This window comes from Pagrus pagrus (genome assembly GCF_965226575.1).
Source record: "Pagrus pagrus genome assembly, chromosome: 6".
In the NCBI taxonomy this organism is placed as follows: domain Eukaryota; kingdom Metazoa; phylum Chordata; class Actinopteri; order Spariformes; family Sparidae; genus Pagrus; species Pagrus pagrus.
The window spans coordinates 15,951,032-15,969,506 of record NC_140190.1 but is presented as its reverse complement, the minus strand read 5'-3'; the positions used below and the strand labels follow the sequence as shown (position 1 = coordinate 15,969,506).

Genomic DNA, 18,475 nt, shown 5'->3' with positions numbered 1-18,475 from the left:
TTTTGCACGGAATGAGCACATATCTATCGTTGAGCCCGGTGTCGATCTGTGTCACAATCGGTGCCCAGTCAGTCGTCGATCCTGTACTTGAGGGTACAGTGTGAACTATGAAGCTATCGTTTTGCATGGAGTAACATTGTTCCTTTGTAGCAGAGAAGGGGGAGTGTAGCAATCTGATTCTTGTGAACTCAGCTCCTCCCATCGCTGCGGCTGCGCAGTACAATTTTTCACTCCTCTTTTTTTCAATTTTTCACTCCTACTCTGGCTTCCGGACGCCAAGACAGACCGCTGCCGCCGAATTTAAAGAGACAGGCGATAGTTATTTTAAATACGATAAACGGCAACCATTGTCCCTTAGCTTATTTTCCGACGCTTCTTGCCCGAGCTTGTGTATTTCGATGGCGATGTTTAATCAAAGTCGCGGCGAGTAGCAGCTCGTCTGTCATCACCCTCCACTCTGCTGGCTTTTCCGTCCCTTTGCGCTGTGCCGAGACTGTCCAGCTAGGCAAAGTAGGGTTGCTCGCTGGCAGGCTGGCTTCCCGACCGAGAGGAAGGTTTGTCGGCTAGCCAACAACTGGAGGTAACACCGAAGCTTCCCTCTCAAGTTGTGGTAGTGGCTCTCCGAGCCTCCTGTCGCCGGGGATAATGGCGAAGATTCAGGCACACAGCACGGCGAAGCAAATAAACCAAATTCAAGACAAGCCTTTCGTTATAACACAAAAGCAAGTGCAGCAGCAGCACTTCCAGAAGCTGAAGGTAAGAAGACAACGGACACGACAAGGGAAAAGTCCCTCAGAGTCAGAACCATTTTGTTCGTCGGATCATTGCATTGGATTTGAGGCTTTTCTCTTTCTCCCCTAACGTCGAGAGTAGTGAAAGGATCGGCTGGCTAACGTCAGTTAGCTCGCTGGCCTATTAAAAGTAATTCGTTGCTAAACAGCCGAACATTGACATTTAAGGTTAGATGTGGAAGCTGCGTTTCATTGATGAATGTTACCAGTGACAGTGGAGAGACACAGTTAGTGGTAGTTTCTTATTTACGGTGTCATGAAGAGCTACTGTGAGCAAACGTTAACTCAAACCTCGGTTGTGGGAAGTTCCTCCTTGTTCGTTTTTTCAGCCACCCTGAACAAAGTGGAGGACGTCAGCCAGGCTAGCCAAGAACGGCTATTTCAGTTGATTAGCAGCTTCATTAAACGTTTCTTTGTTTGAATATTATCATGCTGTTTTTGCCAACACGACACTGTTGGCGAGGGACCAGCTGTGACTAAACGTATTGTATAAATTTGTATGTGGGTAGGTGTTGTAAGTGTTCGTGGAGTTATTATCGTCAGTTGACTGGCTAACGCTAGCTTGAACAACCCCTCTATCGTTAGTGTGTTTGTGACAATGCTTTGTGTGAACACATATTTTTTAATCGTTAACCTAACCCAGCTCGGATGTCGTGGATAAAGAAAGCCGAGGTCCAGTGAACAAAAAAGCTGCTCGGTGCTTCTTGTATTCGCCCATTTATTTATTTATTTAGCGGTTACTTGTACAGCCCGTACAGCTAACTAGTGCATTTGTTGATATAGCACTTCAGTTCACAATGAGGAGGGACAAACGTCACCTATTTGTATAACCTGAGGTCCAAAAATGTCCACATGTAGGATGTGAGGAAATTCTGCAAAACAAATATTTTGGTTCGTTAGTGGTAGTACTTGCTATTATATACAATCATGAATCAAATGCAATATAAGTATGTACGTATAGAGAAGCCATTGTCCTGTTGGACAAGTTTTTTGAGAGCTGGGTTTACATCAACAGCACATTAGGATTTTTGTCAAAAAGCTCCTCTATACCTTCAGGTTTGTGCAGCATTGATCATTTTTGTGTTTTTTTCTCTCTCTGTGCTTAGGTTGAAGATGCCTTGTCATATCTGGACCAAGTCAAAATCCGTTTTGCCAACGATCCTGGCATATACAACAAGTTTCTCGACATCATGAAAGAGTTCAAGTCACAGAGGTACTTATGCAAGAAGTTTTAGTAATGCATTTTTAATTTGATGATTTTTAATGCATACTCTTGTGGTACTGAACAGTGGCGCTTGTGTGTCAACTTTGATTACGTTGCAAAAACCCAACCACACATCTTAAGGCATTTATCAATAAGGAGAATATTGCAGATCCTTCTTTCATTACCCAGTTTATATTCTCCTTCTATTCACATTTATTGCATATGTCATCCACACCACTAATGTCTCTGTGTGCCTGTTGTCATGATCAGCATCGACACACCGGGGGTGATCAACCGTGTGTCACAACTCTTCCATGGACACCCAGACCTAGTCTTGGGCTTCAATGCCTTCCTACCACCGGGGTATCGGATAGAAGTCCCCAAGAATGGGGTGGCTTTCCTCCAATCTCCGTTCTCCGCACAGGTGAGACCGCTCTCCACACAGTTGAAGTTGATAAATTCTCAAAACTTGAAGCATTTGACAGGTTCAGCAGGTGGAGCAGATACTGTATGTTTAGGCCCAAAGAATGTTTAAAGTTGTAAGAGAAAACCAGGTCCAGTTGGGTGCTCTGCTTCAAAAATAGGTTAGTTTTCACAGATGTAAATCACAAAATTAATCAAGACATGAGGGAATTTTTTTAAACCACTGGATAGTTGTACTTTCCTGTCTTTGGAGAAACATTTCAACTTTTAAATACTGTTTTAAGATCCCACACATGCCATGCTGAAGTGTACACATTAACTTAGTAGCCAGTTTATTAGGCACACCAAACTAAAACTAATGACTATAAAGTTTCATGCACATCTATTTAAAATATTTTCAGCACAAACCAACATTGCAACTTCCCGAAGATAGGAATTATTGCAGGAATGTTGTATTAAACTGCGTTCATTTTTGCTAATTGTACATATTAAACTGGCAACTGAGTGTATGTTATGTGTATAAAAATGAAATTGCAATGGGTAGGTATCTCTTAAGACAAAAAAAAAGATTGTCTTGCAGAAAACAAATGTAAAAATATGCAGAGATCAGGTTGAGGTTTGTCAGTTTCCACATGCAGTAAGTCAAGGGAACTTTAAGGTGCTCTTTAAGATGTAAAAAAGTCGCACAAAACAACGTTCATAGGTCTTTCTTTGGCAGACCAACATGCCAGACTAAATAAAGGATTTTAATATACTTGTGCTGCATAAAGACATTCCTCTCTGAAAATAAATTTATTGGCTTTTATGTGAAAGGACCAAATGCCAATGTTGTTTTCTTCTGTGTGAGATTTTCTTGTTTTGGAAGTGGAGGGCTTGACGAAGGAATGTGAGGACCAGGGGAGTTGCTGTTTGAGTGCTGTTTGAGATTTGCATTAAAAGTGTTTGACATCCGTTTTGATTTTATAGTATATCGCTGAATATGTTTCAGATGTATATTTAAGTAGTGAAGAAGCCGTACCTGCTGTATTGATTTGACATAAAAGTCATCTTGGACATAAACATTGTGTGATATTACTCAAGTAAGTTAGATGCAATATATGCATGATATTTTCAAAAAGAGTGAAAAAATGTTGTTTTTTTTTGCGACTTGAAGTCTCTTAATTGTAAATTTAAGAGAAAACTTGCTGTTTCAAAAAACCACCTGTATAATGCACTATATTACTGTCAGCCATTTTACTTGAGTGTGAAGAGTATGGATACTAAAATTTAGGGATGATGTTCAGGTTTGGTCAAGTCAATTGACATGGTGCTTTCAGGTTCTTGTAATGAAAATAAAGTGTGAAAATGAATAGGTATAGTTTTAAAATAAGTGATGGACCTACTGTGTTTGGACAATATGTCCTCATTGATTTATTAATGAATTATTAAGTGCTGGGGTTTGATATTGATGTGACAACACTTTGAACGCAGCACAGAGGCTACTTGCTTCTTTGCAGGTGGCAAACATTAATGTGGAACTCTACTTGAACGGGTAACACAAACTCATGCTTCAGCTTTTCAGCTTGCTTTAACTGCATCCGATTGAGTCGGGACATAAAAAAAACATAACGCCTGTTGAGTTCGGGTCAGAATCAGTTACTACACTCTCAGACTCAGGAGGGTAAGGACAGAGAAATGCAGCACTCTTATCTGAAATGGTGTGAAAAGTATGCCTGTGGTACCACGAAAAAATCCAACAATAGAAAGAAAATAGTGTGGTCGATTTAAAGTACAGTATTTTGTGCTCACAATCCCACAATACTATGAAAAAATACCATTGATAAAATATCTTTGTTGTAGTTTTGCTTCATTTTCACCATGTTCCACTTCTAAGACTTTGAACAGATGCAAAAATAACAATGTGGGGATCTTTTCAATGATGTGGATAAATCATGATGAGTCTTAAGTATAAGAAATAACAATTCAGTTCATTATGGAGCCGAGAATGAGTGAACAAGGGAGTGAACATATGCTTGGAGACGGGTAGGGTACATTTTTTTTAGCATTAACATTGCTTACCACCTGGGCTGATATTTACTGCCATTTTTTGTAAACAAAATTTTAATGTAAATAATTCAATTACTTGAATTAATTCACTGCTAACCATCCAGCTAAACTTCTTCCTTCTGTCTTCTAATCTGTCCAGGTGTCCCCAGGGACGCAGGGAAAGAGTCTCACCACCTCTGCAGTGACAACCACCTCAGGTAGTGCCTCTGCCGCCCATATTGAAGCTGGACCTGCCCAGACCACTGAAGTCAAGGCGGCCTCATCAGAGCCCCCAACTTCCTCAACTCCAGCAGGACCTCCAGAGCCTCCCAGCAGGCTGTCTCTTCCCCTTACGAGCAGAGAGAGCCAGAATCAGGCGACCACATCCTCCGTATCCCCACCTGCCTCGGAGACGAGCCCCGTAGAGTTTGACAGTGCCATCAGCTACGTAAACAAGATCAAAAACCGTTTCCTGGACCACCCAGAGATCTACAGAGCCTTCCTAGAGATTCTCCACACGTATCAGGTACTGAAGAGATAAAATATGGTGATTTAAGTAGCTTTTTAGTTGCGTAATACAATATAGGAAATATAGGAATTTTTAGTTACTGAGTTTTCTTGCGTTGCTTCTGTTCTGTTGTTCTGATTTGGACTTCTAGAGTTCTTCGTAGAGGTTAGCAAAACCGAGGTTTCACAGCATTAATATTCTACTGCAAATTTGAGTCCTTAGTAAGCTGCTTTATTTTATTTTAAATTAAACAAAATCATGAAGGTTGTTGTCTAGTGTCATCTTTCCACAGCAGTTTGTTCCTTGGAGGAAAGTGGTGGGGTTTGTGTCTCCTGCATCAAGATGATGTCGAGCAAGGCCAAATAATTTTAACTTGGCTCTGCTTTTTGAAAATTAAGTTTGATCCCTTACCACTGATCACCATTTCCCACCTACTAACCCTCAGAAGGAGCAGCTGGAGGTGAAGGAGAGTCGAGGCAGCCGAGGCAGCAGTGGGATGACAGAAGATGAGGTGTTCTCTAAAGTTGCCAGTCTTTTCAAGGGGCAAGAAGACCTGCTGGCTGAGTTTGGACAATTCTTACCTGATGCCAAGAGATCATTGGTCAGTAAAGATGCAGCAGAAGGAGACAAATAATGTTGAAATTTCTAAAAACATTAAAAATCATAGAGTTTGTTACATCCTGTCTCTGCACACGCACAATACAAATACTCTCTGTTGTGATTTCTTCTTCTTTTCAGTGTGTCAAGATTTTTTTAAAAACTCATCCCGGCTGAATTGCTATTGACATTTTTTATTTCCCGTCAGTCTTTTGACTGTTTGAAGCACAAAACAAGCTATTTTGTTAAGTCAACTGTGACTTTTGGAAATTGTAATTGACATTTTTCACTCCTTTCTGTTACTCTGACACCTTTCCCATGTGCTTTCTCTCGTGTAGTTCACAGGGAGCTCACTGACAGGGGGGAAAGAGACGCTGAAACGGCCGGAGGAAGAGGACACGATAACCAAACAGAACAAAAAGCGGCCCAGGCCCATCCTACTGCAGCACATGTCCCCACTGCTCAAGGTAGTTTCTCTATTTAGATTAACTGCCTCAGGGAATGCGCCATTGCATGTATGCATGTCCTTGATCTCTAAAACAACTCTTTGCATCGTTCTTAAAGCAACAGTTCAAAAGCTCCAACTGCCATTACTTTAATGACTATTTTTTTAAACGCACAGATCATCAAGTATCGATTTCTTTTTTTTTAATAGAAAAAAATGAAGTATTCCTGTACCAAAGATCAGTCCTTTGCTTCAGTTGGCAAACATGGAGTCTTAAGAGAATTCTCCTTCTTTGATAAGGTGAGGCATCATTTTCCATGTTGGATTTCCTTCTTCCTTTCTTCATACTGTTTATTTGACCCACTTGCTTTCTTCTTCCCTTCTTATCTCTATTGCTGTCTTTTACTATGTATTTTTAATCTGTATTTGATAACATCATTGATCGGATTTCCCTGTCACCCTCATCATTCAGGTTCGTCGCCTGTTTAAAAGTCAGGAAGTGTACGAGAACTTCCTGCGCTGCATCGCCTTGTTTAACCAGGAAGTAGTTTCGGGAGCGGAGCTGCTACAGCTTGTCACTCCTTTCCTGGGGTAAGTGGATGGAAAGATAATTGAACTGAGTAAATGTGTGAAATCAGAGACATGGATCCAGTAGCTGCAGGGAGCTGACAGGAGGTTGTAGACGTAATGTCTGGACTTGTAGAGGAGACAGTTTGGTATTACTGCAGAAAAGGGCAACAATTGTTTTAAAACGTTGACATTTATAAAAGGCTTTCAGGACCATTGACGACTATTATGTAAGGGTTATAATGTAGACTTTTATCTACATTACATTCTTATTGGTAGGATTATTCAGATGGGTGACATTTGTTTTTTTGCTCAGCTGTTCTCTTCCTGATTTATCTGTCATTCCTGATTCCATCCATCTCCTTCCAGGAAGTTTCCGGAACTGTACACACAGTTCAAGTCATTTCTGGGGGACAAAGAGCTCTCTCATGCTGTGTCAGGGCTGTCGGATCGCTACATGGAGGGGGGAGGGGGCCGGGAGGTGGATTATGCCTCCTGCAAGCGCCTGGGGTCCAGCTACAGAGCACTGCCCAAGACCTACCAGCAGCCTAAATGCAGCGGACGCACTGCCCTATGCAAGGAGGTACACCCACTTCCATTTTCTAAAAGTATTGTCACTAGATCACTGCACCACTTAAAGGTGCCCTGTGGAGTTGTCTTGTGAACAAAAGTTTATGTTTACACTCAGTGTTACTCACCATTGTGTGCGTATCCTTGACAAGTGTGTTGAATGGATCAGCTTCCTCCATGAAATATTAGCAAAGCAGATTTTTCCTTTGTTTACGTGCTTGCAGTCTTCTTCTCCTTCTTTTCTAGCCTAAATTGTAGTAAAAGATAAAAAGGTGTCTCATAATGAAATATATTCCAATTGATGCTCATTAACTTTTACTTTTGTATCTGTATGTGTGTAGGTGTTGAACGACACCTGGGTGTCATTCCCCTCTTGGTCAGAAGACTCCACGTTTGTCAGCTCGAAGAAGACTCCTTATGAGGAACAGCTGCATCGTTGCGAGGATGAAAGATTTGAGGTACGTACATCCTAACGAGTTTGTTTACACTTCTTGCAGAGCCTGGAGGTTTGTAAACATTACAACTTATTCAATATGTTTTTCAGCTCTTTCTGTCCCTGCTGTCATAAAGAGGTGATAATAAGCTTTAACACATACAGCAATTGCCACTAAACTGTAGCTGATGAGAGCTTTATGTGTGTAACTAGTTGGATGTGGTTCTGGAGACAAACCTGGCAACCATCAGGGTGCTAGAGAGCGTCCAGAAGAAGCTCTCCCGACTTTCACCCGAGGACCAGGACCGATTCAGATTAGACGACTGCCTGGGCGGCACCTCCGAGGTCATCCAACGGCGTGCTGTGTACCGTATCTATGGTGACAAAGCCCCTGAGATCATTGAGGGACTGAAGAGGAGTCCGGCTACCGCTGTGCCTGTGGTGCTCAAGAGGTCTGGACTGTCTTTTCATTTCAAATGTTATTCACAGGAAAAGCGTTTAATTGAAGAAATACAGTGGCTGGATTCTTATGTTTATGATGTAGATGTTCTATCATTACTATTACTGTCAATTAGATATATTCATGTAACTCACAAATTTTCTTTTCAAAATTGTTGTTGTTCTCTTGGTTTGTGGAAGACTTGGGTACACTTATTTGGCAGAGAGTTTGGGGTTCCTCCTCCAAGAAAAGTTTTTCAATAAAAAGATTAATCACTTTGGACCATTTTTATATTTTTGTATTAAAAGTTGGAAAAGCTAGAGCAGAATGAAAACCAACACACTGACAGCTTATTGATAAATCTTGCTAAAGACAGCCACTGGGGACTAACCAGCACCATCAGATCTGGGAAAAGTAATTTAGTTTAGTTTTAGTGGTTTAGGTTGTGCCCAAAACAGCTGGGGTGTTCCACCTCAGCCTTATAATACTCGTGAAAACTCTGCATCGTAAATGTGAAAAGAAAACTGTTGGCCTGCACTTTTAGTTTACATTACCAGCAGGGAGGTTTAACATAAGTGACAGTATGATAGAAATGTTGATTTGCTGACAGTACCAGTAAGGTCCTTGTATCAACAGGCAGTGATCTTTGTACGTCCTGCCAACAAAGTCGAACCATTCCAGCAACAGAAAAAACTGTGTTTTTAAAGTGTTTGTGATTTCAGTGTACTGTCCTTAGGCACTTGGAAATGTGTGTTTTTAAACTTGGCAGGCTTCCACATTTAGAATGATTTCTGAAAAATGGACGTGTTCTCTTGCACAGATTCTCACAATCAAAGTCCCTGACAGACATGTTAACATAATGGATGTAAAGAAGTGGTTTGTTTTGCGAAGTGTCTACATTTAAGGTGTGTCTTCATTTTGCAGGTTGAAAGCCAAGGAGGAGGAGTGGAGAGAGGCCCAGCAGGGTTTTAATAAGATATGGAGGGAGCAGTACGAGAAGGCTTACTTGAAGTCCCTCGACCACCAAGGAGTCAACTTCAAACAGAATGACATGAAGGCCCTGAGGTCGAAGAGTCTTCTCAATGAGATCGAGAGTGTCTATGATGAGGTATAAACATTCTTCCTGTCTTCCAACACCAGAGCTTTCATAATTAGGTGTTGAGTATCAGAGCCATATTGTAGGCTGGACATAATAAAACACTGTTTATTATATTTTAGAGTGCTACTGATCTACTAAACTCCTCTTTTTAACTTGGAATATGACCCCTTTCAACCCTAGAGCCAACCGAACAAAACGAAATGGAAAAAGTTTCAAAGAAATCACTTAATCCTGGTGGTCTTTGTGTGTTGATTGTGTGACTTTACACCCAGCATTTATCATTTAAATCATATTTACATTTATTTAAGAAAGTTTGTCCTTTTTTTCTTGTTTTCTGCTTTTGTTATTTGAGTTTAACAGTTCAGTCGTGACATTGATGAAATAATCTGAACTCCGGGGCCTTTATTGCCTGGCCTGTATCAACAGATTGAGTTGCTCATTTGCCCTGAATTGATAGAAGTTTAAACTTTCTTTGGTCCTGAGAATCTCCAGAGCCTCTCATTAGTGTTCACTTCAACGTTGGGCCAAGTTCATTCTTGACCTTGGAAACGTTATTTGACACAAGTTGACAATACAATCTCAACTCAGCACTCAACCACAATAATCAGCTGGAATCATAGGAGGTTTGAATATTATGTGCAGTTCATAATTATACTCAATCTGCTGAGGATCATAAAAACTCCAGAACAAGCAAGCAATTGGACCTTGAGTTGATATTGTTTTGTATTTTCCTTGTATGTTGTTTTTCTGTAGACCTTGGGTATTGCTTTTTGTTACAGGAAAACTTTGTAGTTGTGAGGGAATTGATCATTTCCCCCCTTAAATTTCATGTAGCATGATTTAATTGTTTGAGGTCAATGAAACCTATTAAATGGGAACTTTGTAGATTTTCAACCAGCTTGTGTGTGTAGTAGTATATGCAAATGAACAATGGGGAACTTTTTTCCATTTTCCCTGAACCCCAGAGCCCCCCCACTCTTGTTTGCAAAAGTCTGCCAAATTATACAAATGGGTCATCTGTCAGATTTAAGGGCTGTTCTGCATTTTTGTATGCCTGCTTCCACAGACTGAGTGTGGCCGTGTTTCCGTAAAGCATTTTATGCGCATTTTGAAGAATATCACATTAGTAATATTATGGAAAATGCAAAATTCGAAAAAAGTTTCGAGGCTCACATGACTGAGCAGCTGTTTCTGCTGTTTGCTGCGTGCATTATAATCATTGCATTTCTACGTTGTCTCTGGATAGCATGCAACATGTTGGACATGCCTATGCTAGCTGACATGCAAGAACAATTACAACTTGCCCTCGAAGGCAATTTCTGAAGACCTCTCTACACAATTCAGACACAAGGCAACTCATAGTGCTTTAGTCTCCTTGTTTGTTTGCCTCTAGCTTCTACTTCCAGATCCGCACATTGTGTAGCCTACACTGCGTCATCCTCCGACGAAATTACGTCTTACGCAGCCTAGTTAATTAGCTCAAAACAGTTTATGGAAACGTACCAGATTCACTTTTTTTTTTGCAAAGTTCGCTTAGAAATAAAATATGCTTATAATACTCTATCTATATGATCTAGTTAGAGAAGCTCCTACCAAACTCTGATCAAACTGTCTAAAGACCACAAACTGCCTATTTCTCTTGCCTAAAATGCTCTCAGAAACATATTGTTTATTGTACTTTGAGGCAAACCAAAGCCCTGCCCAACTCTCATTACATCACCCATTAGTGGGAGTGTTTATTGGTCTAGTATGAAGCAGTGCATTCTGGTTGTTGAAGGCTTTTGACCCTTTGAGAGAAAGCAAGACCACAGCCCTTTTTCTGTTTTCTCGGATCACGTAGCCCCAGTTTAAAAATGTTTTTGTCTTTCTACTGCTTAGGCAGCCAAGTTTTTGCAAGGGGCATCTTTCCAGCGGTGATGTACTTCTTGAGTGATTTGTCACAGCGTGTCTTTTTGTTGCCTGCATTAATCCGTGTTTTTCTGTGTATCTCAGCGTCAGGAGCAGAGCACAGAAGAGGGTGGAGTTGGCCAGCAAAGTCGTAACGGCTCTGGTGCGGCCTCATCCAGCGAGCCTCACATGTTGTTCACATATGAGGACAAACAGATCCTGGAGGATGCCGCCTCGCTCATCATCTACCACGTCAAACGCCAGCCAACCATCCACAAAGACGACAAGGACCACATCAAGCGCATCATCCAGCACTTTGTCCCCGACCTGTTCTTCTCCCGCCGCGGGGAGCTCAGTGATACTGAAGATTGGACAGATGAGGAGGCTGAGCCTGAGGAGGGTGGAGAGAGAGGAGCAGCAGGAGGAGTTGGAGGAGCAGCAGCAGCAGTAGCAGCGGGAGGAGGAGGAAATGGTAATTCTAATAATGCATCAGGAGCAGCAGCAGCTACAGGTAGTCAGTCTCAACCCCAGCCTTCCCAGTCACAGTCTCAGGCCCAGTCCCAACCCCAGCAGCAGCAGCTCAACGGGGAGTCCAGGAGGAGGCGCTGCAGCCCCTCCCAACCTGCAGACACAGAGGCCTCCACCACCTCCAGTAGCATGAGCCAGCCTGGAGGGACCGCCTCATCCACCCCTGGATCTACACCTATGGAGACGGGCTCAGGTGCAACTGGGGAGAAGGTGGACCTGCGTGACCCTGAAGCAGAGCACCAGAAGGACCTGGACGGCGTCTACAACCTTTTCTTTGTCAACAACAACTGGTATTTCTTCCTGCGGCTGCACCAGACCCTGTGTTCGCGGCTGCTGCGGGTTTACCGACAGGCAGAACGTCAGTTGCTGGAGCACCGAGCAGAGCAGAGCAGGGAGAGGCTGCTCATGGCAGAGGGACGGAGAGAAAAAGCATGTGACCTCGCCATGGAGCTCCGCCTCAAACAGCCAAGTAAGTTCAGCTACTGGTCAGTTCTGCGAGTGTTTATAATTGTTTATAATTCAAGTAGGTTCAGCCAGCTGTCACATCTGGCTCAACATGGACAAATAATCTCAGTGTACGAGGTTTTGTTTTTAGATCCTTCAACTATAATCAAGAGGTGTTGATGAGGTAATTAGTCTTAATTAATAAGCACTGAATCACAAAGTGAACTTAAGTCACACTGTTTCTGATGCCAGTTCACCCACATGAGGCCAGGATTCAGTGTTTAGTCAGTCAGCCTACATAATGAAAGGAAACGCATGTTTCAAAAGTATTCCAGATGTGTTGAGAGACTGATGCTGTTCTTTTGTTTTCCTTGCCTGCATTTAAAACGGCATGATGTTGAAGATTTCAAAAAGTCAAGAATCTAAATAAGGGACATACTGTTCAGTGGGTTTTTATTGGACTCAATCTGGTGGGAAGCACAGTGTAGTGTTGTATGATTTTGTTTTATTTGAGCAGGAATCTGAAGATCAGCATCAAGGCCATTCAGAGCATTTTTAAAAATGTGTTTTTATGGTGTAAAAAGCTTGTTGTATTTTGGATAATTGCTTTAGACTAGCCTATTAGACACTGAATCTTACTGTAGGGCTGCAACTAACAATTCTTCTCAATATTGATTAATCTGCCCTTCATCTTTCAATTAATCATGTGGACATAAAATGGTGAAAAGTGCAATCACAATATTGTTAAGCACAAGGTTACGTCATTGGATGTCTTGTTCAGTCCTACCAACTAGAGCCCGACCAATTCTGAATTTCTGGGGCTGGTGTCGTAACCCACATTGGGGTGTAAAAAGATTTCAGGTATCGATATATCAGCAGATATTTTAAGACCAAGGGGAAAGCAGCAAACTGTCACTTTTGAGAACCTTAGAACCATCAAATGTTTGGCGTTTCTGCTTAAATGAGATAAATCTATTATAAAATGGATCGACTAATTGTTGCAGCTCGATCGCAGAGGAGCACAAATGCATATCAGGCAACAGTTTGAACTAATTATATCAACTCTATCACTCTTTGTTAAAGAGCTGATTTTAGTTCAAAACTGCATTCGAACTTTAGTATTTTTCTTCTTCCTGGAGGAAAAGACGGGGTGTCCAAATCCTGCTCTGTCCCTCCTGATACAACACATCCACTCTGACACTCGATCCACACAGATGATTTTAAAAGATATAATATGCAACATGTGCAAAGAAAAATGTCTAAAAGTGACCAGACCTTTGTTCTATATGTTATTGACTTGTGTGAAATTCTAATTTTATTCAAGGTGACAGTGTGTTTCATTTGGTCGCCTGTGGCTGTAACTTCAGGGTAAATGTCAGATGATGCCTCAAAGAGTGAGGAAGGAAGATGGTGAATGTGACTGAACATAACATAAAACTTTGATGCATTACCTCATCCATGAACCTGGTTTTTGCCTGAGCCGCCACATAAATTTTCATCTGCAACGGTGGTTGTTTAACAGTGTCTCCCATGATCCCAAGCTGCTTCAGAAGATCATCAAACTTGTGGCAGCAATAAATACTTTGCGTTTATTGACATCACAACGAGCGGCTGTTGTAACAGGTGTGACATCCTTTTGTTTCCACAGGTGAGGTGGAGTTAGAGGAGTACTACCCTGCCTTCCTGGATATGGTGCGCAGCCTGCTCGATGGCAACCTGGACTCCACGCAGTATGAAGACACACTGAGAGAGATGTTCACCATCCATGCCTACATCGGCTTCACCATCGACAAAGTCATCCACAACATCATCCGGCAGGTAAGAAAAGTCAACCGTCACCTCATATCAGAGAATAGAGACATGTACAACATGAACGTCGTCACATTCTGACCCACATCGTCTCTCACTTCAGCTGCAGCACCTCGTGAGCGACGAGGTGTGTCTGCAGGTGGTTGATGTTTACCTTGCTGAGAGGAAGAGGGGGGCAGCAGGGGGAAACCTGTCCTCTCAGTGCGTCAGAGCAGCATGGGAGACCAGCTACCAGTGGAAGGCGGAGAGAGTCATGGCTGAGGAGAACTGCTTCAAGGTGAGCAAAGTCCTGCTGGATGTAGGACTGCACTACATATTTGCGAAACTATTTCCTATTGTTAACCTCTACCTTTGCTGAAGTGGAAATATGCTGTTAAAGGTGCACTACGTAGTTTTTTAAGTTTTTAGTTTTTAGTTTTTTTAATCAGAAGAGAAAGATCTTCATTGGCTGTTTTTTTTTTATGCCTAAACAAACTAAATTAACACACCCTTTTGTTTTTCTGACTAAATAAACAAACTGACTTCAAAGGACAACACAGTTTCATGCTGTTTTACTTTGTTTATATTTGGCGGACCCTGCCACCTTTCTATCTTCAAACAGTGTTCTGGGGACCTTAGTTTCCAGTTAGCTGTTCTAACTGGAAACTAAGGTCCCCAGAACACTGTTTGCTCAGTTATGGAAAAAATAAATATTTCTTGGTTTGTGTTATTACCTCATTAATATTGTAAATATTAAAATTCTGAGTTTGAATCCTACAACTACACGTTGCACTTTTAACACTTGTTCAGTAACTTCAGAGGATAGTGAACAGTTCTCTGGACATTAAAACAAAGCTCATCACTCACATTTATTTATGATGGAGTGTATTTTAAGATAATGATCAGAGAGCTGCTTCCTGCTGCACTGAAAGTTAATAATTTCCTTTCAGAACAAGTTTTCTTTATGAGAATGTTGCTACAGTGCTACAGATGTAGTGAGTTACAGTTTGACCTTCAACGTTATGACTAACATTAAACATTTGTTTGCATTCTGTGTCATCAGGTGATGTTTATCCAAAACAAGGGTCATGTGACGATGACCATCGAGCTGCTGGACACTGAGGAGGCTCAGGCTGATGACCCATTAGATGTACAGGTAAACATAAATTCATAAACAACCAAAATGTTTGTTTTCAAATAAACTATATAATAAATGTAAACATTTATTCATCTTATTGGATCAGTTATTAATGCCCTCGCTGTCTTCTCCCTCAGTGCCTGTCGAGCTACATGGAGCAGTTTGTGGGAACAGAGTCCAGTCTGTGTTCACAAGCAGAGGGCTACTTCTTCAAACCTGTTTTTCTGCCCAGGTATAACAATTTATCATGATTATTTCTTACAAAATTTTGACTTTTTTTAATTTTATTAAAGGCTTAAACTTGAAGCTGTGTATATTCACTTCTTCTAGCCACCCATCTCATATGAATAATAAAGCCATTCCAGCTTGTGAGTGTGACTAGTGTTGTAATGATACTGGAATTTCTAACTGTGATACAATACCTTGAAAAATAACAATATTCGATACCATTGGGGGGAAAATGCCACAACAGTTCAGGTTTTTATTAAAAGATAAATATAACAAGGCTTGTTTATTGTGAGTGAAGCAAAAACAGCCTCTGAGTTTATTTACTTCTGGAGGAGGTGGGATTATGAAGGCACTACAGAGGTGCATGTGTCAAGAGAGGAAAGTGAAAAATATGCAGCTGGTACTGGAGTATCAATACTGCAAAAACATGAGTATTGAAACTGCTTTATATATTCATTATTGATTTATTTATCAGTTTGTTGATACTTTTCACAGTGGACAAAATATTCGAAGCATCTAATCCATCATCACCGAAAGAGAGATTGGATTCCTGCAAACTGTCTGCACAAAGTTAGAAGAAAATGCAACGTTTCGTATGACTTAAATGTGGAATTATCAGTGAACTTTGTGCCGACAGTGTGCAGAAGTTAATGACTTGCTATGCATACTTACTTTACTATGCACCTCTTATTAATCGCAAAATAATCCAAATCAATATGACTAAGTGCAATATCCAATTGCACACATTATTTTTATAAAGGTAAAATGTGTCACAAAACAGTGTTTTTAATGAAATTTTGTAGTGCTGCAGAGATGCTCTTGCCTACAAAGCTTGTTTTCCAGATGTAATAAAACATGTTTGTTTGGCAGAGACCAGGAGAAATGCCACATCATCATGATTTTACTAGTTTTTCCATGACAATGAAAATTGTGATGTAAAATGTAATCATCCATAATAGTCATGAATTATATCACAATATCTGTCAAAATAATCGCATTATCACTTTTTGACCATAGTGTGCAGTCCCAGTGGATGTGCGAGTGCATTAGGTTTTCCATTTACGAAAAAAACAAACATCTGCCTTAGATGTATAGTAATATGTACAACGGAGGGAATATGGAGCAAAATACCAAATCAATTTAGGCAGAGTACCACCCACAGGTAGGAACAGCAGATGTGACTAAGAACATGGAAATATTGAAAGTTTATTTTCTAGTTAAGTTTTTTTTCTTCTTATCGTTTTCTTTTTCTGTCTTGGCGTAGTTCTCACCTTTACCTTCTTTTGAGCCAGGAAAAATCCTGTTACATTGCAGGATTTGACTAAGAGCCTGGAAAAGTTTCAGTTCAAACAAGTCATTCAGTTGTTCTCAAAATAATCCAGTCAACATGCTAAGGTCTAATAAATGTGTCTCTTCTAGGAACCTGCGTCGTTTCCGTCGCTGGCAGGTGCGGCAGGTGGAGGCGATGCGCTGCAGGAGAGAGTGGCACCGCCAGCTGGGAGTGGAGAATGCCGGCAGTCTGGACTGTCGATTCAAACTGAACACTCACAAGATGGTGTTTGTCATGAACTCTGAGGATTACATGTACCGCAGAGGAGCGCTGGTCAAGGCCAGGAAGGTATGTCATTAGTTTTTTCTGAGATGTGATGTGGAGAATCTGTGTGACGATGTGTGGGGGGGATAATCACCCCTCGCCTTTTCTGCTTGTTAAATCCTGTTTGGACGACGCTCTGACTTTTTCTCCGCAGTCGCAGCACAGAGTGGCAGCGAGCCAGCACGATCGCTTTGACAAGTGGCACCAGGGCTGGCTGGCCAATCACGTGGCGACCTCGGCTGAACGCTCGGTGCAGAAGTGGCTAATGGGCGAGGAGGAAGAGGACATGATCCCCTGCAAGACGACCTGCCTGTCGACTGAGGTGAAAGGGCAATCGGTGAACAGATACCAGGTTTATTACAGCGGTAGCAAAGCCCCGGCCTCACCGTAGAGGCCTGCAGAGAGATGGACGTACAGCACACACACACACTCACATACACACACACAGAGGTTAATGCATGGACGTACAGGACATTCATACACTAAACATAAACAGCTGCAGTCCCTCTTCTCCACATTCCTCCACGACGTGTTCACTCATTCACTTCCACTCATAGATGAGGAAACTGGCAGGAACACAGTGCAGACTGTTGACACCAGTGAACAGTGAGTCAGTGAATGAGTGCACAGCGAGTGACGACGTGGAGAAACGAGGACCAACACAGACACTGATGTAATCAATGATAGAGAACTTGGCCCCGACCGACGGGACGAGTCGGACACAACGGCACAAACGGAGCATCATCATCATTATTCTAGCTTCTCCGGTGGCACTAAGAGTTGATTGATGGACAGAGACGGTTGATCAGGTGAGACGTTATGAGATCATGGAATTTGTTTCAGAAATGTGAATGTCTGTTTCTTTTTCTTTATTTTTTAAGTCAAGTGTAGTTTTTAGCTTCTAAAGCCAGAGAGCCTTCTGTTTGTTTGTTGGTTGGTTGGTTTATGCGTGTTTATATGGAGAGATAATGGTAAAACGTGTGTATGTATGTGTATCCTGCTCTTCATTTTGTCTGTTTGTATACAGGCTCTACAACTCTAGTAATTGCATTATTACTGTATGTGCATATATACAACAGGGGTCCTGTATTTTTATATATGCATCTACTCGAGTTGATCGATGCATCTTAAGATCACGTGGTTCTTTACAGTGTTTGCTGTCAGCCAACGATGTTGATGTTTGCATTTCGTTTTTTGTATTTTTTCCCTTTTTTGTGTTGTAGCTAAACAAGATATCACCAGGGCAACATGGAGTCCTTAAAATTAATTGGTTTAATATGGATGAAGCAGTCAAATTATGTATCATATTCATGATACTAAATGTTTACTTTGTATTGTCTTTTTTTTGCATACTGACATTGAAAATAAAAGCAAAATATCAGTGTTAAAATAGAATGTATAACATTTATCCTGTATCAGTTATCACAAAATAAACAACCTAGTTGTGACCTTCTTAGATGTTGACTGGCAGGTTGTTTGTTCAGAGACATACAGAAGACTCGCTGGACACAACTTGCTGAATTGAAACATTGTTTTACCTAAAATAACTTCAAAATCATGTTGATGGCACCGTGTCTTGTAATAGATTATAATAAGACAAGTTTTCAAGACATTACATTGCTACGATGTAATGAGTTTTGTTTGTATTTACGACAGTGGTGTTGCACTCAGAAACCGTGGGGGGCGCCAAGTCACAAAAAATACCAATTTCTACATAATGTTGCTTTAATGTAGTGGTTGCATTATCATCAATAATTAAGATTTGAA

At 41.2% G+C, this 18,475-nt stretch overlaps 1 protein-coding gene across 2 annotated transcripts; it reads left to right on the top strand.

Moving 5' to 3' along the window:
• Positions 1–264: 264 nt before the first annotated feature.
• On the top strand, positions 265–18,164 carry sin3b (SIN3 transcription regulator family member B). Of its 2 annotated transcripts, none has more exons than XM_084355011.1 (19): positions 265–756; positions 1,898–2,004; positions 2,266–2,419; positions 4,604–4,969; positions 5,397–5,552; positions 5,887–6,015; positions 6,204–6,293; positions 6,466–6,584; positions 6,930–7,143; positions 7,472–7,588; positions 7,777–8,015; positions 8,927–9,110; positions 11,094–11,985; positions 13,609–13,778; positions 13,873–14,046; positions 14,812–14,904; positions 15,024–15,118; positions 16,534–16,732; positions 16,863–18,164. In XM_084355011.1, the coding sequence occupies exons 1-19, from the start codon at positions 646–648 to the stop codon at positions 17,097–17,099; spliced, it is 3,846 nt and encodes a 1,281-aa protein (XP_084211137.1). In that variant the 5' UTR covers positions 265–645; the 3' UTR covers positions 17,100–18,164. The 2 variants fall into 2 exon arrangements, with proteins under 2 accessions (XP_084211137.1, XP_084211138.1); XM_084355012.1 differs by lacking the exon at positions 265–756 and adding an exon at positions 1,112–1,296.
• The last annotated feature ends 311 nt before the right edge of the window (positions 18,165–18,475 follow it).

Excerpts from the sequence above, each read along its gene's own strand:
- sin3b (XM_084355011.1), top strand. The coding sequence starts at position 646 with ATGGCGAAGATTCAGGCACACAGCACGGCGAAGCAAATAAACCAAATT. Across the intron at positions 6,016-6,203 it reads ACATGTCCCCACTGCTCAAG|AAAAAAATGAAGTATTCCTG; the intron begins GTAGTTTCTCTA and ends TTTTTTTAATAG. Across the intron at positions 13,779-13,872 it reads TCCACAACATCATCCGGCAG|CTGCAGCACCTCGTGAGCGA; the intron begins GTAAGAAAAGTC and ends CTCTCACTTCAG.